Source organism: Neofelis nebulosa, chromosome 12 (genome assembly GCF_028018385.1).
Source record: "Neofelis nebulosa isolate mNeoNeb1 chromosome 12, mNeoNeb1.pri, whole genome shotgun sequence".
Lineage (NCBI taxonomy): Eukaryota > Metazoa > Chordata > Mammalia > Carnivora > Felidae > Neofelis > Neofelis nebulosa.
The window spans coordinates 55,269,650-55,292,736 of NC_080793.1; the positions used below are offsets into that span (position 1 = coordinate 55,269,650).

Consider the following 23,087-nt stretch of genomic DNA (forward strand, 5'->3'; position numbering starts at 1 on the left):
AAGTTTTTGTAGTTACAGTGAAGACTGAAAGCATGGCCTCAGAAAGTATATGGAGATAGGGAGGTCTTATCATGGGCTGTGGTTGCTGTTAGCAGGACTGTTCCCACACAAAGAACAGATTGTGGTTTAACTCTTTCCATGGCCTAGTTTAATGTGCTCGCATAGTAACCGAATTGTTCAAATCTCTGCTGGAAACTACTGATCAGTTTAATGATTTCCTCCATGGCATTTGGTTATGCCTCACGCTGTGATGTAATCATCTGCCTTCTGTATTGTTATAGAATTTTGATTTATACTCATTCTGCCGTAGGAACGCTTTACAGCAATATGTTTCAGCCCTTGATAACTGCATTATTGATTGGATGGGACATACATACACCTTTTCCGTATGGGAAGTGCAGGCTGTGGACATACCGCGGTGTTTAGCATTGGAAACCTGAATTTCATCTTCAAAATGGATTCAAAACTATATGGGATTTTTGGGGGGACACCTTCTTTGTTAAGAGTGGCATCAGTGGCACTTTCTTCATCTTTAACCCTCCTGCAATTCATCCGTCTGCTGGTTAGATAGAGAATTTATTTCACATAGTTCAGGGTGACTAGCACCAGCACATACTACGTTGGGATATGATTGGGTAGAGAAAGTTATTTTCTGGTTGGGGTGACAATACAGTCAGTGTGACCAGAAAAGTGGCTGCAGCGGAAGTTCTTATTTGCTTCAGATCTTGGTTTATTGCATTCATGCAGAATGTGTGCACAGGGGGTTAGCTCTTTCTCTGAGCAGTAAATAGGCCTAAGCTTATGAGACAGGTTTTACCTATGGCAGGAAGTAATGAAACGCTAACTGCTTTGGGAAGTCACTTGAAATATCTGTAGGTGGAGATTATCTGCCATTCCTCACTGCCTCCCTCCCTTAAAAAAGGCTTAGATGGAACAGGCAGGAAAAATGCAGAACCCTAAGGTAGACCACTTAATTCAAAAGGCAGGACACTGTACAGTCGATACACGTGCAGCTTCCCAAGCCACGCATACACGCACCCACAGTCCTGCCGGAGAATTCACATGCGTAGCAAATGCATTGTATTGATTCCACAAAAGCAGTAAGTGACCAGCGGTGCACTCCTGGTGTCACCCTGCCACCGCATGCAGAGACACAAAGCATGTAAAGTTGGTGCCAAGTTGCCATTTTTCATTGTTCACCTCAGATGGATTTTTAAGGGGTTTAGAATAATTGCCATACTCCTGTGATCGGTTAACAAATTAACCGACTCTGTGGGGCTTCGGATTCTGTAGGAAAGCTGCCGGAAGAACCTTCATATAATTTTTGTTTGCAACTTTAGAAACTTTTGCTGAAAAGCGAAAGAGCGTGTCTCTGTGTCTATGAGAGAATAGAGTGAGAATGCGTGTGTGTGTGTGTGTGTGTGTGTGTGTGTGTGTGTGTGTGTGTTGGAGGTTAGTGTTGGTGGTGGAGGGGAGAGAACGCACTGCTCAAAGTATGGAAACCTTCTGTTCAGGACACTGATACGACAAGCTGTGTCCTTTGCCCACTTTCCCTCACTGTATACCGGTTTCTCTAGTTACCACTCTTGGAATGGTGCTGTTTCAGTGTTGGAATGTTGGACGTTTGATAAGAAAATGGATCAAGTTTAATGGCGCATGCTCTTTGAGCCACCAGCAGCCTCTTGCTGAGAGCATGCTCCAAAAGCGGGAACTGTGTGGCATTACACTGAGCATCTATATGCTTTGTGTTTCTGTGCCACAGAGAAGAGAAATGAACTGTGGCATCGCTCCTGCCTTCTGAACAGCTCTGCTCCGATTAAAAAAAAAAAAAAAAATCTCACTGTGTTCTTTGTAAAATGGTACTGCTTAGCGTTAGTTGGTCAATCAAATATTTAGATATTAAATTAGGTGCCAAGCACCTTGGTTTACTTACGTTTTAAAGAATGTAGGATGCATGGTGGGAATGAGGGGGATGGGCCAGAGTGGAAATACAAATATAAATCTTATTTTCTTTTTAGGAGGCAGAATCAACCTGTAAGTTTTGGTGGAAAAGGGGTTGCTTGTCATACTTTATTTTCTTCTTGTCTTGCTATTTTGATAATTTTAAATAAGAAAAAAATGTTATTTTTATGCCTAACTTTTTGTTGTGCTTGGGAATGGATTGTAGTTTTTTTTTTTTTTTGAGCCTTTGCAATGAAACTGACTGTGTATGTATTCTCCCCTGACCCCCCCCCCCCACCCCCATCTTCCACAGGATGAATTTCACCCATTCATCGAGGCACTACTCCCACACGTCCGTGCAATCGCCTACACTTGGTTCAACCTGCAGGCTCGGAAACGCAAGTACTTTAAAAAGCATGAGAAGCGAATGTCAAAGGATGAAGAAAGAGCAGTCAAAGATGAGCTTCTCAGCGAAAAGCCTGAAATCAAACAGAAGTGGGCATCCAGGCTCCTGGCCAAACTGCGCAAAGACATCCGCCAGGAGTACCGAGAGGACTTTGTGCTCACCGTGACTGGCAAGAAGCACCCGTGCTGTGTCTTATCCAATCCCGACCAGAAGGGTAAGATCAGGAGAATCGACTGCCTGCGACAGGCAGACAAAGTCTGGCGTCTGGATCTAGTCATGGTGATCCTGTTCAAAGGCATCCCCTTGGAAAGTACCGATGGAGAGCGGCTCATGAAATCCCCACATTGCACAAACCCAGCACTTTGTGTCCAGCCACATCATATCACAGTATCAGTTAAGGAGCTTGATTTGTTTTTGGCATACTACGTGCAGGAGCAAGGTAGGAGCAGATCGTTCTTTCTTGTAGCTCGGCAAACACTGCTCACAAACCCCATATGCGGAGTATCTGGCTTGGGTTAGATGGTCCTCGAGGCCCCTAGACCTCCTTCACCCACTCTGGCTACTCCCATGCCCACGGCCACGTGCAAGCCGTGGAAATAGACATGGAGCTTTCGTACCTGGATAGGCGTGGATGTCTTACAAAAGACCACAAAGAGATGCATTTTCAAATGTCTTTGAAAGCATATACCTTTTCAAAGACGCAGACTAGTCTGCAAAAGATAGTTAATTACGATTCACTTTTTGTCCTCGGCAACATTCCTTGCATGCAGTCATCTTTTCTCAGTTGGAAAATGTAAATTTATTTATGAAGAGTCAAACCTGCTTTTTAAAAATCTCAGTATAGCCTCCTAACTAGCGTGGTAGACGAACTTTATTTACGAATCTAGTCCTATTGCACCGAAAATAGAATTAACATTTCCTATTACAAAATGCCCAAGGTAGCATTTGTCTATCAGAAAGTGTATCTTACATAGAGCTAGATTTATTTAATTTAAATATTTCTATCAACACCTACTTCTGATTGTGTAATAATAGTCGCTGTCGATGGAATGGATTGTAGTTCTTGTTTAAATAATTGACGTTATATTTCCCCAGCGTGACTTGGGAAGACTTAGTATCATTAGTTTACTTGAATGTGAATTTATTAAACTTACCGAGGAGAAAAGGTGTAGCCCTCCTGACAGAACAAAAACAGAAAGTGGACTGGTTACACTGGTTTAAAATAAATCTCAAAAAGAATGTGGAAACCACATACCATACCTATTAAAAAAATACTTGGTAAAGAGGGTGGTGTAAATGTTGCCCGGATGAGTCAAAAATAGGTGAGATTTTTGCTGAACGTATTTTTGAGTTCATGAAATGTGTCTTTATTATTTTTTATTTTTCTTAGTATGCCTTTCCTTAAATAGTGAGAGTTGCTCTTCTTCAAATACATGTGTCAAGATACAGATTTCCACGTATTAGCAACAGTCCGTAGTAAAACATCATTTTAAAAAGCAGCATACCAAAAGTGGACTGAGGTTGGATTTGTCACAGATGGTGGGTCATTTCCTACCTCGGCCTGGTGGGAGGGAGGCGGATAGTGGTGGCTGACGGGTATCTGATGTTCGTCATACAAATGTGGGATTCAAGAAATCGGTCTGAACTTTATTACTGTCCAAGAAAATAAAATATCAGGGTTATAGTCGTTTGGCTCAGAAATCCAGATACTTATCATGTGCTTTTTATCTTTATAATTCCTTGATACAGTTTTAGAGATAATGCTTAAACGTCATTGAAGAATGTCTAGTTTGATTTTAAATAATATGCTGGACAACACATATTTGGAACGTTTACTATTTTTCTCTTGGAAACACCGCATTTACCATTTCCGTGCATTTAAGGATTAAAGTCCAAGCACTGATGGTTTAGGGAAAACTCTGTTTTCACCCTGTGTGTCCTAAAATCCAAGGCCATTAACACACGACACTTAATTTGACTGACAGCTGTCTAGGAGGTGACCTCGGAAGGTGGGCTACGTATGTGCATTGGACTGTAGAGTGTGTTGTATGTGAATTGTGAAAGTCAAGGCTGGAAGTAAAGTTTTAAAAAGTGGGTCATGCAACTTTGTAGTGCAGGGAGGGAAGATTCACTGCTGCTCATACTCTGACTTGCTGGAAGGCTAGTCCTGGAGGTGTGCACGTATGTACATTCCCTCCCGGGGCAGGCAGCCAACTCTCTTGGTTGATGAACTGACAATAAAGAACACATCCTTTGGATTTGTGAAGGTAGATTGAAGAAAGAAAACCGCAGAAATGCCTTCTGCTTTGCACCATTGGTCCTAATAATCACGAAGTTTTAAAAACAACTCTCGGAGACCATGTTTTCAGATAAGACACTGATTTTGTTGTTGTTCTAAGTATCTGTCATAGAAAGCTTTCGTTATTTTACCCCGTACGTCTATTCTGTATCCTCTCCTATCTGCCAGCGCAGCATCTCTTCTTAACATCTGTTGGCTCTTTCTTTGAAAAAGTCACATCAGGATGCTTTTGCGTTTTCCTTTTTTTCCAAATTTGCATCTTTTTATTTTCTTGGTTTATTTTTTGGTCAAATGTAGGTTAATTGTGTTGGTTCGCAGTACAATTGATTGAAGAAGGCATTTACAAAGATAAGTCTGCAGTCAATCAAAGTGCTGCGTATCTCCCATCATGACTCTTTATTCCTCCTTTAAGTACATGAAAACCCACTTAAGTCTGTTTTATAAATCAGGCAAAGAAGTATGAAGAAAGACATGAAAGAAAAATAGGAAAAGAAAACTGTAATGTTTACAGTAGAATGAGCAACGAAATTACCTTTCTCCCCCCCCCTTTTTTCTCTGTCTCCCCACTTCTAAGCGACTGGGAGGAAAACACGAGAAAGAACAGAGAGAATGCCAAAGATGGTTGCCACTGGCACCAGGATTGGCATCAGACCCTCTTTGTTTAGCTCAGGATGCCTGTGATTTGTTAGTTGGCATCCGCATTGCAGTGTGGAGTGATGTTACAATATATTGACAATTTCCAGATCTAGAAATGTCAATAGTCCTCTTGGTTATTTATACAAGATCACAAGCTGCATCTCTTTTGGAGGATGAAATAAAGACCAACATATAATAAAGTTCCATTGTTGGCCAACTTCCTATGCTTTTCTTTTTCCCTCTTTCTCTTTTGGTTCAACCCACACTTCTTTTTTTTCCCCCCCTCATGCCCAGCAGCCTCATGTTTTTTGAAATGTGGAAAGTTCCTAGAGCTTCGACACAAGCCATAGTACTACATCTGCATCTGATATGGTTTTGGGAAAACTTGATGCATTTTGAAATCATTTTTGATGTGTAGTGCATTAGACCTTCGCATCACATGGCCACAAGGCAGTATTTTCTTTAAGGCTAAATCTCTTTGTTATTCAGCCTCTTCTACGCATATAGCCCGGTTGACCGCAATTTAGTCCATTTGTTCTATTTCTCTACATTAGTAAAGGGTCGTGTTTGATCCAGTCGTTTGTAAAATTGTATAAGCCCCTCACTTTACCTAAAATGTACACATCATGGGGGAGTAACTGCGTTTAAATCCATAAAATCATTTGACGCTATTGATTCAGAGAGCTGCGCTTCGGCTGTTTCGTTGCTACAAGAACCGCCATTTTGTTTGTGAAGTGCCAGGCGAGGGGGAAAAAAAAGGCAGACACTGTGCTTGATGCCAATAATGGTTGCCAGTGGCACCGAGGTTGGCATCAGACCCTCTTTGTCTAGTTGCTGAATGCCTTTGATTCGTTGGTTGGCATCCGCATTGCAGTGGGCACACTGGAAAGTTTTTGACAATCCCTGAATGAAAGCTGCTTGCTTGTTTGCTGCAGCAAACCTTAGCTAATATAAAACCCTTCCTTTTTATTTTTTAGGTGTTTTTTTTTTTTTTTTTTTTTTTTTTTTTTTTTTTTTTAAAGCCTGGGAGAGATTAAAGGGAAAAATAGCTCTAAAGTGGCCTCCATTTTCCCAAAGATGTTAAAGATGTCCAGTGATTCTGGGGCAGGTGGTAACTATTCCCCATCTTGTCTTTGTGATTGCATCCGTGAAAGCAAAACAAAACAAAACAAAAACCAGGCAAGCCTTGCACAGGACACCTTACTGGGACAGAAGTGGGCTGTACGATGCGGGGTGTGCAGTGAGGGTGTGGAGGGCCAGCTGAATGGAGTGATATATAATGCATTCATTATGACTGAGTATTGCTTTCAGTCACATCACTGCTTATTTCTTATGCAAGTTTTAGTTCCTTCAGTTTCTGCCCTTCCAAATTTTGTAGTAACATGTTGAGAGGATCTAACTTTTCTTTCTAGTTAGCAGTGTGTAACAGTGTAAATGTTAAAAAAAAAAAAATAAGCAAATCTTAATGAGGAAACCTATGTGCTAAGGTCTGATACAAATCGTTCATGGCTGAATTTCCCAATTCTGCCTCAAAAGGTTGCCAGATTCTCAGTGCACAATTCTGCACACCAGGAAAAGCAACCAAAGGGCTGAAATAATTTTGGTTGAAGTTTCCTAGATAGTTAGCATTACTGCCGCTTTCCCGTTAACCACCGTTATCTCGTTAATTAATAAGAAGGATTAGCAGTTCTACCCAAAGGGCTGCAGGGAAGGAAGTCTGGCCTATGGGAGGCCTTGGGTCCAGGCTGTGTCCCGGATGAAGGGGGAACAGGCTGGGTTGGGTGGGGGAACTGGGCTTTCTCTGAGGCAGGAAGAGGTCAGAACATACTAAGAAGTTTAGAGATCTCAAGAGATAGTAACTGTTGTCCTGAATTTAACAGGTTAGAGTTTAAACTAAGCCAGCCTAACTGATTTTTGGACTCTCCTTTGCACTCTTATTAAACCTGTTTCGGATACTGAAGAGAGTCCAGGAACTTCATGGCTCTCATCAAAGCGGAGTTTCCTTTAGCCTCGTGGAGCCCTTAAAATCATGGTCCGTTGCTGGATGGCAACTTTTGTTGTGTTATTGTTAAGTGTTGTGATCATTAAAGTACATTTGGAAGTTGTGAAAAATGTGACTTGTTTACATCATTATTATTGTTTTTGAAATAGAATCCTTCCCGGTTGTCACATATCATTAGCGAGGAAGCAAATGCGAAGAATTATCTTCCTCCCTCAGTTACTGACTTTTAGAATCCTTTTGGGTAACAATTATTTCTTTATGAAAAGCTTAAGTAGATAATGGTTTGCAAGTTGACAGCGTGTTTTAACATTTTAATAAATTTCACTTCATTTGCAGGTATTTCCCATTATGGGGAAAACTAAGCTTTTATACTGTGTTACGAGTAGGCTGCTCTCTAGGATGATTTGGCGTGCTTGCATTGCGAAGTGCTCAGAGAGCGTAAAGTTGGTGTGCATGTTTGACTTAGGGGAACACTGCTAAGTTTTCCCATCTAGCATCCTGTCCTTGACTGAACTCATGAACTGCAGTGCACATTTGTTTGCATTCTGGCTCACACACAATTCACCAGATAAAGAATGGCTCTTACTGGCATGCCTAGCTCCTAGGCTTAATGAGACCTTTGTGGGAACATATATTGTAAGATAAGATACTTAGCAATTTTCTCACTGATAAGAAGAAAACACAGTCTAAGGGGCCAGAAGTTCACCCTCCATGCCATGATGTCCCCGCCATAAGAGAGCTCTGCTAGACAATTCAAGAGTTAAACTCAGAGGCCCCAGTTGCCAGCTGGGAAAGCTTGGCATCTGTGTTCTGATATGGCAAACTAAGCTCTTGCATTGCTGTTAATATGATTTCACTTTTCAAAGGGAAAGGGGAGGGGGAGAGAGAGACAGTGAGAGAGAGAGAGAGAGAGAGAGAGAGAGAGAGAGGGGAGAGGCTCGTTTGTTACATCCATTATGATTTTCAAATATTAAAAAAAAAATAACAGTGACCCACTTTCTGGAGGCAGCGAAGGTAGGGAAAATATCCTACCGACAGCATTAGACATCCCACACACCTTCTGCCCTCCCCGCCCCCCCCCATATGCACAGCAGTGCACATTTTATAATAAAAAATATTCATCTAGATTATGGGTTTGGATCTGCAAATTCAGTGCACTATGCCTCTTGAGTGGTAAAATGACTCTGTATGTAAAAGAACCGAAATGGTGTTCATTATTCAGGAATAACGGTAATTTGGGGGGAGATGTGACTCCTTCCCAAGGGTGACTCCTCGACAGATTCAGTGTGTGCCTTGGAGCTTGGGCAGGAGCCATTTAGGGAGGACACCTATGGCCACTGCTTTAAGTTCTTTAAAGTTGCTGTTTTCTAGCGTGGTGTGGGAGAGTGTTTCCACACGTCGAGGTAACATAGATTGGGTAGGATTTCTTATTTACTAAGTTGTTTTTCCTTAAAGTTGGAACTTGGGAGGGAATTGCCAAAAGGAAATTAAAGTTTTAATCCTTCCATTAACTTTTTCCTTTCACATGTGGCATTTCAGTCTGAAACGCTCCAAGATATCTGACTTAGTAAAGCCTTTCTCCTCATAAACGTTCACTGTGCCTGACTGGACTGAAACACTGGATCAGTGGGGTTAAAAAACCTCTGTCACGACACTCTTTTACCCTTGCCATCTCTGCCGACCTGTTAGGATTTCAGCACCTGAAGAGGGAGGGGCCCAGCGCACGGCTGAGTCAGAATTCTCTGGAATTCGTAAAAGTGGAGATAAGTAAGTTTTCCTTTCTGTCATCCCAGTGGCTTGTATGATAACTGACTTTACAGTGAAGGGAATAATTACCGCTTTGTTGGAAGCTTAGGGCTGCAGAGAGTGAAGATAGCGGAGGAAAACCTTATTGAAATGAGAGATTGTTCAATATCAGAAATCGTGGACAGAGGCAAGGGTGATGCCCAGCTTCTCGGTAGGGATTTCTGCTTGGGGAAGGATAGCATTTTCTATGTGCCGTGGCGGAACAAGTGACCAGCCATACGTAATGTTCTAAGCAAAGTTTCCAGCTTTTTCCCCCTCCATCCTTGTGGGGGAGGAATAATTTTAGAAGTCTCAAGGACTGGTGGTTATGTGATGGGAAACTGGGGTTCTTAACAGCAGCGTGCCTCAGCGCCAAGCACAGCAAGAGGGGAACTTCCTCTGAATCATGCATGCTTTCCTGTGGCCACACGGTACGTCGTCCTGTTGTAGAGAGCGTTCTTGGGCCCTTGAACTCTAATTATGTGATGTGGTTAATTTAACTGAATTCAGTTGTGAGGATTTGGCATCGAGCATAAATCATCAGACGGCGAGGACCTTGTGAAGTCCGTGTAGTGAGGAGTGAGTCTGTGGGATTAGCTTGTGTTAGACTGAACGGTACAGGATGTGAGGCTAATGGGACTTGAATGGTTGGGCTTTTGGTTGTTATATTATTCAGAAAATTGGAAGAAATGGCTAGCAATTAACCAATGAGGTGGAAAGACCTTGAGGCTGAATTGAAGGCCACACATCGAAAAAAAAAAAAGTCCTCAAAATTTACATCAAGCAGTGTTCTAAGATAGGAATGCAAACTATTCCTGTGCATAAATATATTGTTTATAATAAAACACTTAGGAACACATATTCTCTCTTTTATGATGATAGTTTAAACAGGACAGCGTTGATGAATCACAGACAAATTAAAGAACTCTGAATAAGGACTATATAATTGAAAATATGGGGTGATGGATGAAGTAATTTTACTAGCTGAGAGTTGCCTGGAGGTTGTATATTTTCAGAATCCCATTTTAAGGCAGTTCAGAGCATGTAGTAAGTTCTGGATGAGGCACAAATCATTTGAAAATGGGATTTGTTTAAACAAGTGCAAAAAAGAAAGTAAGAATTGCCTTTGGAAAAAAAAAAGTCTTTATTCTAAGTCTGTGCAGTTTAAAATTTGGGGTTGGATTTAACTCCGTTTCTCAAAATAGAAAATCTAATACATAGGATTCAGTTGAATTTTAAGATACACATATCTCCCACGAAACTACACAAAAGCCTTTAATAGGAATCAGTTAATACGAAGTGACACTAATTTATATTCTGATGCTGAATGAGGCTGAAGATTTCTTTAAAAACTTGGGTTTTCCAAAGCACACTTTGAAAAAAAAATGCGTGGAAAAAATGTGTCGCTGTTAACAGGGAATGGCAGAGCTCAGGACAAAAATCTAATCATGAGCACAGATGTTAAGAAAGTTATTTGAAATAGGGTGCATTCTGTAATTCACGTGAGGAGGGGATTACATTTATGCCTATGTTAATAACACGAGTATGTCAATACCCAGTCTATACCCCTCTATTAGTGAAATCTAAAGTGTGAAAAATGTTCCTGCTTAGGACAACTTGTATTTTATTATTCTGACATCTGCAGTTTCTGGATGGATTACCTTAAATTTGCTATGCTATGTTAAAAGCCTTGTTTTATGAGGTCGGTCTCAGCTTCTGGCCTTGGTGTCAGGAACCCTGCTACGTGATGCAACTTGCCTTGTTAGGTTTAATTGACCAAAGCTGATGTGTTAAAACAATTCATTTGTGCTGTAACTTATGCCCTGGCTAAGTTGCTACCTGAATCCTTTGACCTTGACTTGTCTGGGTCACGAAATGGCTGCAAGCTGTTTGACCTTTCTATTGTGCAGTAATGTCACTGTTTCCTCTTATTCTTTTATGGTAATAGCTGACAAAAAGCCCCAGCCCTGACTTTACACCCCAGTGGATTCGAGGCGTCCCTCTGCAGTAGCCATGTCTTCTGTTTGACATGGTCTGGCTGTAGAAGTGACTTTCTTTTGTTTGCTGACAGTGATGGGGACAAATTTGCAGCCCTCCTTGCTGCAAGAGTTGGGGGATAGTATTCTGGCATTTGGAGGGATTTGAATTCCTTCTGCTTAGATTTTCAGTTTCCGTGTTTTATGATGATGCACATCACAGTTTCCTTTCCCCCACTCTTCTGGGGTCGACTTTTCAGCTTTTTATATTTATGATTTCCTTAATAATCGCTTTTCAACATTTTCAGCTGTTACAATAAAAATATTTTATTGTCATTGCATAGGGTAAAAGTGATAGATTTATTTATGCTTTTGGGTACCAATATATAAGTCCTAAAACAACTGACTTCTAAACTTCGCCATGTAAATCTTTGTCCAGCTTTGGAAAAAGCCTCCTACTAACCATGCAGGATAAGCCACAATTTTCCGGAAATCAGAGTGATGTTGTAACTTTACGTATTCCATCTTATAACTCAGAGTGTATGGTTTTAGGGGAAGCCTATTCTTTGTGACTTAAATAGCTTAAGTTCCAATACATGGTAGCGAACCATTAGTCGATTGGAAGTTTTTATTTCTGTGGGGACTTTTGCCAGCATGTGAAATTGAATATTTATTTTAATGAACATAAAAATTGTCTTTGTATTCTTCACGAAGATCCGTAGGCAAAAATGGAGTTTTACCTCTGTTCTCTTCTGAAGCAGTGAAATAATTTTATTTTTTAAAATATTGGAAATGCCTTCTAAAATGCTAAAACACAGATATTTTTATCCTACCAAATTTTTCTTTGCCAAATATGACACTGTAGTTCATGATTTTTCCTATATTTGCCAGATTAAATATTTAAAATCCAAGCTGTTACATTTTATTTTTAAATTATTAGAGGAAAAAAGGAAGTTTAAGTTAGAATGTGCATTTCCTTACTTGCACGCCGCATGCTGTTTATACATGTGTGTGGATACGCTGACAGATGAGAGACAATGTGGTACAGACACTAGAACCTTGGGAAAAAGCACTAGATTTTTCTATTCCCATTTAAAAAAATAACTGAAATGGCAGGTGAGAGGATGTTACTTTTTCTTTTCTTTTCTTTTCTTTTCTTTTTTGTTAGGTGACTGTTGTTTGAAACTATTTTTCCCCCAGGAATGTTCACAAGATCAAGGAATTTAAATGCTTCTCAGCATTAATTGTGTTGATAATCCAGCATCCCAGGGGTTCGAGGAAGAAGGGTGAACGAAATACACTGAATCTGATTTTACTCAGTAGTGTTAGTTTTTCTCTGTTCTGTAAAACCCAGTCTAGACTCAAAGACATGTCTCTTGGCTTTCTTTTCACTCGTTGGCTTCCTCAGTGGTAGAGCCACCATAGAGTTGGGTTTGGATATGGCTAGTGGGTTAATGGGTCGGATGCAGTGGGACAGTGGCTGGAAAACATTGACCAGCTCTTGAGGATTATGAATGTTTATGACTTCTTCCTGAAGTCAGTCTCAGTTCCTCCAGTGAAAGAACTTACAATGGATCTCAACTATTGAGTTACAGAGGTTAAGTTCCTGGACCATGAGTAGTTGGTGGATGCTGGGGTGTGTGTGTGTGTGTGTGGGGGGGGTGGGTGTGGGTGTGTATGTGTGTACCCAAGTGCGCGTTACAGAAGTGAAAGAGGAAAAGTGAAGGTGGAAAAAAAGAGAGAAGTAGGGCTTAGATCTTGTAGGAACTACTTAAGAGGGATAGCTCATTCATAGCTTGAAGAGCAACTAACTGCAATTTAAAATATTCTGTCATCCTTTGAATTTTGGGTTGCTTTTGGAGTTGAGTACATCTCCCTTCTTCCTGCCATTTTAGGTTTTTTCCAGCACCAAAAGTACATGGATGACTCTGACAATTAGGGGTCTAGTCTTGATTCTACCCTGTATCAGCTTTGTGACCTTGGTCAAGCCACGTAAGCTCCAGGTGCTTTGGTTTTCCGTTTTGTAAAATGGGGATTAAAATGTCTGCTTCACAGGACTGTTTTGGGATTAAATGAAATAATTCATGAAAGAAAAGCGATAATGTTAGTAATAGCCATTATCGCTCTATGTAAAGGAACATCACATAACATGGACGTCCAGAGAAGCTACCATAATGTTGAAGAGAAGGAGTGATTGGGTGTTGAAGCAAAAGGTCATCAATTAGTTTGTACACATCAGGTGATAAGACATTCCCAAGAGAAAATGAAAGGCCTGATCAGTGATGTGAATAGATACTTGTTAGTAAGACCTCTAAATGTAGGAATACGAAGTTAGCTAGTTGTATATAGTTTTAAAATCTACTTAAACTAGGATAACTGTGCAGCTTTAGCAGTCCTTCATATCACATTTACCAGAGAAGTAGTTTTGTGATCAATCTAGTGGTGTGTCAAAGGAAGGAGTAAAATAATTCTATTAGCACCTCTCTGAATACATAACTCAACTTTGGTATCAGATGAAGGGTGTCCTAGCAAGACTTGTAATTCATTGCATTCCAGTAAAAGCATAAGACTTTTATTTACCAAAAATTTAAATTGCCAGCATTTGGGAGAACTACACTTGTGTTTTAAATTTGGTTGGACAGAAGTGATGATGTGGCCAGCTCGGCTGGATTGTTCTTGAAGAAGACCATGCCGCTGGTTTTTAGACGCTAAGTCTGTAAGTGTCTTATTTAAAAGTCACCCCTGGTTGGGTCAACACTCAAAATGTTTAATTAGTTGCATGAATTGTTTTGACTTCATTACCACTTAGCTTTTCTCCTTTAAGTCAGTCTTCCCCATTTATCCTTTTTATGGTTTTAAGAAAATTAATTAAGTGATCTCCAGGGGAAAAAAAAAAACTTGCTATTTCTTACTTAAAGTGATTTCAGTTTTATTGAGAACAACTGGAAGCCACATGGGAAAGGGTTAGAACATTTACTTCTTCTCAAGCTAGATTTGGGATGAGTGTTTGACTTTATGGCTCTGGTTGGCTGGATCCCGTGGTCAGCTTTTGTGGGCAGATCTACGGGGAGCTGGTCATAACACTTGACGTCTGTGGCCGGGGGGTGGCTCCCCTCGCTCTCTCTGCCCAACAGGTTTGGAAAGTGGACAGATTCACCCACACCCATGATCTCTACCAGAGAATGTCACGTTGGTGCCGTTCCAAAAAAAGTCATATTCTCATATGAAGCATTTTATAATAATAATACCTGGGGGTTCTGGCCAGGAATGACAGGAAAAGCTATGTCACTGTTTGTTCATCTGTTAAAGGATAACTGGGATGTGCAGCAGGCCGAATCAGAACATTGATTAGTTTGTTTCGATTCTGGCACATAACTGTGAATAATCTGTGTCACGCGTTTTCTCTTTGAGGACATACCTGGTGTTCAGTTGCTATTCTTCTGTTTGTGGGATACGCAAAAATTAAAAAGTGCGTATTTTAGTCCATGAAGCAAATTTTATCCAAAATTGTTTAACATACGTAAAACGGATTGCTGTTGATGGCAGAAGGCTTTGGTATTTTATCTTTCCAATACATTGGAAAAGCTTTGTTTACACTTATGATTTAAAGATGAGGTTGACCTAAAATAGGAGTGCATATATGGTTCATGGTTCTTAAATACTGGTTGCCTTTCATAGCCTCCTGGAGATGCTAACATGTTCCTTTAAATTTCCTGACGGTAAAGTTTTAATATTTTTGGATAAGACTTAGAGTTATCATGTAACAATATCTGTTCTATTTACAGTCTCCAAATAAGGGAAAAGCTGCTTATAGTAATATGAGGATCACTGGTCTTACAATAATTAAATAGACTTGTTATACTACATTAATCCCTTTTGGAACATTTGGAATGACTTCTTAGTACTAACAAACATAGCATTAGGGCCTAAAATTAATCTGCTTTTTGTATCCAACATTTTATAATATAAAACATGTGTATAGAGAAACATATTTTGGGTTTAAGATGAGTTCATAGGAGGACAAAATGAAATTATATTGCAGTATGATTCCTAGTACTGATAAAATATGGAATTCATTTAGAATCAGCCTAGGTAGACAAATTGTTTTTGGTAAGGTTTGGTTTTCTGGTGAGCACCATGTTTGGGCTCTCGGAATTACTTTCCCCCTGAGATCCAGGTTTTGTAAATGCCCCACTGGATATATGCGATATGAAATGGGAACATTTCAATCCAGTATCCGGGAGGCTGTGTTAACACCTTGTGAGCTAGTGTTTCTTCGTGCGGCTATGTATTAATCCCAGAGAAAATGAACAGGACTCAGTTTTCAAGTCCGGTCCAGTCTTATTCTACGTTTCGTAGAAATGGTTTGAGTTAATGACGGACTCTGAACTCACACAGCATTATTGCAGATTTGTTGAAGGGACTTCTGAAATAGGGTGACATTTATATCTTCTGCTGTAGAAGCCCCACAAGGCATAATTTCCTCCTCAGTGTGGGCTATTTTTATTGTGGAGTTTTTCACACCCAGGATGTGAATTCCACCTGGGGTGTTCCAGTTCCAGGGAAAATACTTCGTGCAGGATGAAGTATTAGTTCCCATCTAGGACAGATTGCATGCGTCTGTGCAGAGTGGGTTGGATGCGCTGAGATTATCCAGTGGTTTGCAGCCATTTTAGACCGTGTGCCTGGGACCAGCTAACACATTGTCAGGGAAAAACATGATGTAGCAACAATATTAGATCATGCAAATGAGACTACTGAATAGTAATAGTTATGGGCAATATTTTGGAAAACACTGATTAGTGACAGTTTTATTACAGCAAATGTATGTATCAAGTCCCCAGATTTCATTGTAATGCACTGAAAACAGATGTCAAAGTGTCCCAAACAGAATTTCATGGTTAATCTACATATTGCATGGAAAGTACAAACAAACCATTTAGAATTCTGTTATTTAATCCTTTTAGAAGGAATGAAAATATACAATTTAGATTTACTCCATTCTTTCTTTTAATTTCAGTTTTTGTTTTCTAGGGGCTGATGATAAGTTATTTTTTTTGTTGTTGTTATTTGCTGTTTTCTTAAGATGCGTATGGGAGAAGACATATCTTCACATAGACATGGTTTTACTTCATGTACTTTGAACTGTAAGTTTCTGACCATAAGGTCTTTGCATTAAAAAAAAAAAAAAAAAAGGAAAAATTAGGCTCTAAATTATTTAGTGACCTGGCAATGGAATTACTTCCTTCCAGTCCTTTGTTTACTGATGTAGAGTTTCTTCTCTGCCACATAGTGATTGAAGAAGCATGCTGGAGACGAGGAGAAGAAAATTGGTAGTCCAAGTACCCAGGAGACCTTGAGCCTTTCAGGGTCTCTGTCAAGTGAGGATATTGGCCAGAAGACTTCTACTATCCCTCTTAGCTCTGGCATCTTAGGAATTTAGCTCCTGGTTACCTTGGCAGAGGGACTATCCCCTCCATGTTAAGCAATATTTAATAAAGGTTAGCATAGTGTTGTTAAATTTGAGGTTTTAATACATTTTATTTATTAAAAAGAAGTAGAAAATGTGTAACTTGCCTGTTGAGTAACACTTTCACGTTGCTCAATTCAAAGTCCAATAGTCAAATTGGTTCAAGCTAGATTAAAAAGCTTGCTTTTTTCAAAAAAGGGAGCTGCGAGAATCTCTAGGGACCTTCTCACTTAGCGGCTGTAGGTACTGAGTCTAAGACAGGCCCAAAGCCACTTTGGGTGTTTGTGTTAGTTTTACTGCTACAAGGACATAAATAAGCATAAATAATGAAAAGTATTATTTTGTGAACATAGCAGCAGTTTTTTTTTTTTTGTTTTGTTTTTTTTTAAGGAACATAGAGGGAAATTGTGATTACAAGTCTTAGTATTTTTATTTGTAGCATTTGTACAAGTCTTAGTATTTGTAACATTGAAATCAGCTGATTCAGGAGGCCGGTGTTTTCTTTCGTACCTTTTTGTAGGATATATTCTAATGAAGTCATTTTGCAGCCTTGGTCTTCATGAGAATGACTGCCTTTCTTTTTTTCAGTGCATGGAAAATCCTGCTTAAGTTATGGTCCACTAATAGGGATTTGATACTGGTTGGAAAACAGAGAGGATCCGTTAAAGATGTATTGCCAGATTTCTGGTAATATCGTAGGTCATGTTTGAGACTGGTTGTTAAGAAAAACTAGTTTTTGGAAGTTAAATATTGGAAGGAGAAGTGGGAGTGGGTTATGAGGAGTTGTTTTAAGCTCTGCTTCCTGGATGTCTACAATTTTCAGATTAGCTTAATAATTGCTATACCTCCATTTTCCTTTGTGTGGTATATGTCTCTCATCGTAGTTTTAAAAAAGTGGTTTTTTTTTCCCAAGTTTAAAACAAACATCCATATACCTCCTTTTATTGAAGACCTGTTTCTAAGGATTTTTTCTTAGTTTAGTTTTTAGAAACCAAAACATGTTAAATTTGCAAGGTGGGGTGCCAGGGTGACTCATTTGGTTAAGCGCCTGACTCTTGGTTTCTGCTCAGGTCATGATCTCACAGTTTGTGGGGTTGAGCCCCACTTTGGGCTCTGTGCTGATAGCATGGAGCCTGCTTGGGGTTCTCTCTCTCCTTTCTTCCCCTCCCCTGCTCTCTCTCTCTCTCTCTCTCTTAAAAATAAATAAACGTTAAAAAAATAATTTCAGAAGGGGAATTCAATTTCAAAAGGCAACTTTCAATGATTCTTTTTGCTAAGGTAAGAATTCTTTTATAGCATAAAAGATTTATCTATAAATGAAATTGCTTTAGGAGTGTCCTGTAATGGGCTTATGTATATCAGGTTACCCCTGAATACAGCAGAGATTAATAAATTAAAGCAGAGACATTAGTAGTATTAGAAAAAATTTAATATCATCTACTTTTGGTAGCCAGTTTCTAGTTTGATGCTTTATGGGGAAAGCTTGAAAGCATGTTTTAAAGGCACAGTTATAGTTGGAAAAATAGGTGAATGAAAGGTATTGTGTAAGAGCATGACCCCAAATCAATGGAAATTTTACAGGAGCACACTTTGAAATACATAATATGTATTTGTTCAGTGAATGAATATAGATTATTTAAATTGAAGGTAGAACATTATGGGCAAATAAAATGAATGTTACTAAAGTAATTCAAAGGAAGTTCCTCAATCTGGGGAAATCTTTTTATCGAGGCTTGGTTTCTTTTGTGTCTCCACTGGTGATTGGCCACTGTGTAAGTACTGTCTTCCCCACCTCCTCTGTCCTTTAAATGTCAAGACGGGTAAGATAACAACAGAGGACATATAGCGTCCCTATTAGCAATAGAGCATATTCTAGAACCAAGTTGCGGGTTTCAGTGTTTGTTTTACTACCATTCACTACATGACTGGGCAAATTAGTTATGTTCTCTGAGATTCAACTTCCTGAGCTCTGGGGTGGGCACTTACTTTATTTGGCAATTGCGAGGGTGAACCAGGAAGGTGCTCGTGACGTGCTTAACACCATGCCTGTCATATCGCGGCTACTCTGTAAGAGGCTCGCAATGACTGCTGCGGTTTAATCAGCAGCCAGTACGGTGCCTACACATAGTAGGTCCTAAGTACTTCTTTATTCAGTCACTGAATGCTCACCGCCTCTGCTGAGGCTTCTGGAAGACTTGATCTCCCTTCTGTGGAGCAGAGCCTTAAGTTAGGCACCATGCTGTGCCACAAGCGGGAAGAAAAAATATTCATGTGGCAAAAATTGAAATATCGTACTTGCTCTGTGATGTCTCAAAACTGACCCCTAAAGAAGTGAACAGTATAGAACCACAGCAGAGCATTATGTTCAGCTCAGTATTTGCCGGTGATTTAAGGAAATACCATTACTAGGAGCGTAAAGACACAGTAGGTTCCAATGTAAATGTCTTCTTAGAATCCAGGATACTCTCCCACTACGCATTTTTCAGAAGGCCTTTCATTTGGGTTATAAGGAAATCCCAGACATAAACATAATCAGAAACAAACGGCAACATACCCATAACTGTTGCCTAGCAGGGAATACTGAAGGCAAGATCGTGTTTATGTAGTAAACCAACACTTTAAAATCCTAAACCTTTTGTTGGGCTTGAATGGTGACATGTAGTTTTTCCTCCTTTATGTTTCCAATAGCGCTGAGTTACTGTCCCACAAAAAGTTCGGAAGGAGTATCTCTGTATTTTCTGTAAGATTTTCCTGGGAAGAGTAACTTTGATTGTTTTGTCATGTTCGTTAAAAACGTTACATAATTGAAAAAGTCATTTCATTGACAGTATATTTTCAGTGCCTAAACATTTTTGGTGTTGGCAATTTTTTTTCGGTAGCCACTGGATAATGATCTTTATCTTGTTATTGTTCATTTTATCTGTCATTAAGTTTTTCCAAAGTGTGTGTATATACACATATATATGGCATATTATTTATTTTTATTTTGGTAGGTCATTAATATGATTCCACATGCATCATATAGTCAGGGAAGTAGACCTATGTGAATTTATCAAGATTTACTTTCAAAGGAAATACAAAACACTTGGTAGAACAGAAGGTGGAAAATGGTTGAGAAATGCCTATTGAGTAGAAGCTCCGGGCTGAGCACGTCCAGTATTTTAAGGAGTTAGGAAAAAAATAGTGAAAATATAGATGGCCTCTCCCAAGTAATTTACAAGTAGAAAGGAAAGGATAATGGTCACTTACAGTGTTTCTGGGAAAGGAAAATGCCAGATCTTGCAATAAGCATATACCTAACTGACAGTCTAACCAGCTACTCTATACAGTTAGATTTGCTGAGCTCTCTGGGAGAAGAGCCTGTGGGACTATAAAGGAAAGGTTACAGAGAGGAGGTGATTCTTAAGCAGGGTTTTCTTAGGGGTTATGTAACAAAAATAAAACAAAATGAAACAGATAACCGAGAATCTTCCTCTTCCATAAATGAACTCTATTTAGCAATGATTGAGATGATCTACTGTACTGAGATTGATATATTTTGGGGCTCGGGGGACTGCAACTTTGGTGTTTTGTTTAAAAAAATTATTAATAAAAGAAAAATCTAATAGAGAGCTTTAGCCGCGATGTGGGGAGTCTTATTACTGAATGGCTTTGATTGGTTAACCTGTTTCTTTATTTTAGCTTGGGTAGTAAACTGAATTCTACTGTTGAAATGATTTTTATGTATAGCTTAGTGCTTAGATTTCAACGTAATCCTCTATACACTGTTTAAAATGTTTTATGTAATATATTTTAAAGTTAATTTTAGTGTTTTTATAGTTTGTAATTATAATCTCGAAAGGAAAATGGTAATATATGCCATCTATCTCATAATTCATTTTTGATATTTTAGAATTGAGAAGATAATTCTATAGGCAGTTACAAATCTGGAAAGAAGAATATTCTGCAAAAAATATTTTATTTAAAATTATTCTGAAGTAATAATATTCTGAAGTATTCAGAATAATTATTCTGAAGTAATAATAATAATTATTATTATTTTAAAAATCAAGTGTGGGTCCCCAGCTCGGTAGAAAAAAATAATTGTTTCATTGGGATAATACATGTTTTAGGTTGAGCTAAGGCATCTGTTCGGATGCAGATTTATACTTTTGTTACAAAAGCAGTGGGCTGATATAGTGACACATCCAACAATAAAATAACCCCCAGCTTTATATATTGAATTTTCCCAATATATTTTACTCTCTATAGATGATACTTACTCCAGAGGAGAGTGTTTCCTCATAGAGAAAAAAGTAAGAGGGAAACTATGGCAATTCTTTGACTATGCTATATTTAGCTCTTTTAAAGTAGCTTGCAAACTTTAAAGGTTATCAGGCTTACCTCCTAAAGATAGAATTGAATCCAGTGTGTGAGATTCAGTTTCTCTGTGCTTTGCCCCACCCCCTCGGACAAATACAAAGTGAATGTAAGTTCTTAGAGGGCGGCCGTCAGGTTTTCTCTTTTTTCATACTTCTCCTGATTCTCCATAAGGGGATCCACAATGTTGATTGTTTAGTTGAATGCTGATTATGATGCACAGATGTAACAAGATTATGACCAACGATATGTAAGAAGTGACGTGTCTCACCGTGCCATTTTATGATGGCATTTCAGAGCCATTCTATCTACACATAAGTTGCTTGGTCATTCAACGAACATTCACTGAGTGCTTACGACGTATCAGGCACCGTGTACCAGGTACTGGAATTCCGATATAGAGAAGACAGGCATTTTACCACCTTTCCAGTAACGATTTAAGAATTATCTGAGATGTTTTTTGTTCTTTTTTCTTCACTGAAAAGCACTGCTGTGGGATGCTTAATAAATACTTCGTGCAAAGAGTCATGGCAGCGACTGTATAAACACCATCTGAAGGAAATGATGTACGAAAACTTGTGACAGTTTCTGGGGAAATAGCGAGACCGTGAGAACGCGTTATTCTGATGAACGAATATTTTTCTTCATCTATTTTGGTAGGGTATATATGGTAATAACAGGCATGCTCTATGACATCTTGTAGCGCGTAGCTGTTCTTGCAGGAAACTGGAAATGTGTCAGGATGCCTTTCTGAACTCTGGCCTAGCTCCTGACTGGAGCCATCGCCCTGGGCTCTGAGCGGCATTAACACCATGCCATTCAGAAGTGAGAAAATGGAGAACTAGAGGGAAGCCTGAAGGAGTAGTGAGTGCACGTTGGGCTTTGTGATGACGATTGTAGTTAATGGAACAGACAGAAGAACAGAACGTGGCATTGGGGGTACACACCCAATAATCTCTCCAACTCTTCAGATGTCAGCACATCTATTGCCGGTTTTGCAATTAACATGTCAGTCTGAGCAGGGACTATCCCTGTTAACCAGGAACGCAGGGAGTTGGAACTTGCTGGAGGGAGCCATGAAATCAGTATCAAGTTTGAATCAGGAGTCCTGGGTCTGAAACCCAGTTTTCATAATGTTTAGCTGTATGACTTTCAGCAAGTGTTTTATTTATTTCTGTTTTTATTTTCGAGAGAGAGGGCAAGCAGGGGATAGGGGCAGAGGGAGATAGAGGGAGAGAGGGAGAGGAAGAGGGAGAGAGAGAGAGAGACAGAGAGAGAATTTTAAGCAGACTCCATGCTCAGCGTGGAGCCCGCCTGAGGGCTCGAGCCCATGACCCTTGGATCATGACCTGAGCTGAAATCAAGACTTGGATGCTTAACCAGCTAAGCCACCCAGGCACCCCTCAGAAAGTGTTTTAAAGTCTCCATGGCTCTATGTCTTCTGTTGAAAATGGAGATAATACCAATCTTAAGAGGTTTTTGTAGGGCTATTAAAATGAGTTCAGGACTTGGAAAAGGCCTCGTATAGTGACAATCGATAATGCCTTGTCAGGTGCTCAATCAATTTGAATAAAGGTGGGTAGGATTTTCTAGGCTGGGGTGATTTTTCACAATGCTTTTTATTATATAGTTGTCCAGCCAACATTCAGTGAACACTTACTGTGTATGAGGCATTGCTTTGGGAGTTTTATCTACGTGACCTGCTCAATCCTCAATAACCATGTGAGGTAGATACTTTACTGTCCGTTGACAAATGAAAACTCTGCATTCAAGCTAGGTAAGTGACAGAGCCCAAATCTGAACTCCTGGAGTTTGCCTCTGGAGTTCTTTCTTAACCCTAATTCTGGTCAGTGAAGTGACTCTCTTCACTTGAGAGTAGATGAAATAGCAGAAAATACTATATAGTGAGGTATAATCTCTGCATCCTAAAAAGATAAGCTCACTTTAACTTACATATTTTAAAAAGGAGTGACCGATCATGTGTTATCTGGGACTTGTAAGTTGCTTCTTTTAATTTTGGTTTATTAATTCTGATACACAGAGTAAAGTGATAGTGATTTCTAAGCTAATCTTTTCCCTGAAACGAAGCAGTCTTTCTCATTTGTCATTTCCCCTATTCTAGTGTGCTTTTGTATGAGACCCTGAAATTGGATGTGTTTATTGTGTAGCACACAAAGGATACATAGGGAAAATAAAACAGTCTTAAAGGGAGG

General features: G+C 39.5%; 1 protein-coding gene across 12 annotated transcripts in view; it reads left to right on the plus strand.

Annotated features, from left to right (window-relative positions):
- NFIB (nuclear factor I B) overlaps nucleotides 1–23,087 on the plus strand; it is a 458,972-nt gene that overhangs the window by 222,478 nt on the left and 213,407 nt on the right. For 11 of the 12 annotated variants that reach the window (XM_058695324.1, XM_058695325.1, XM_058695329.1 and 8 more), the window contains exon 2: nucleotides 2,255–2,786. In XM_058695324.1, coding sequence (XP_058551307.1) covers nucleotides 2,255–2,786 — 532 coding nt within the window. Of the gene's footprint in view, nucleotides 1–1,839; nucleotides 1,860–2,254; nucleotides 2,787–23,087 lie in introns of those variants that run through there. The other variant, XM_058695328.1, reaches the window with a different exon arrangement.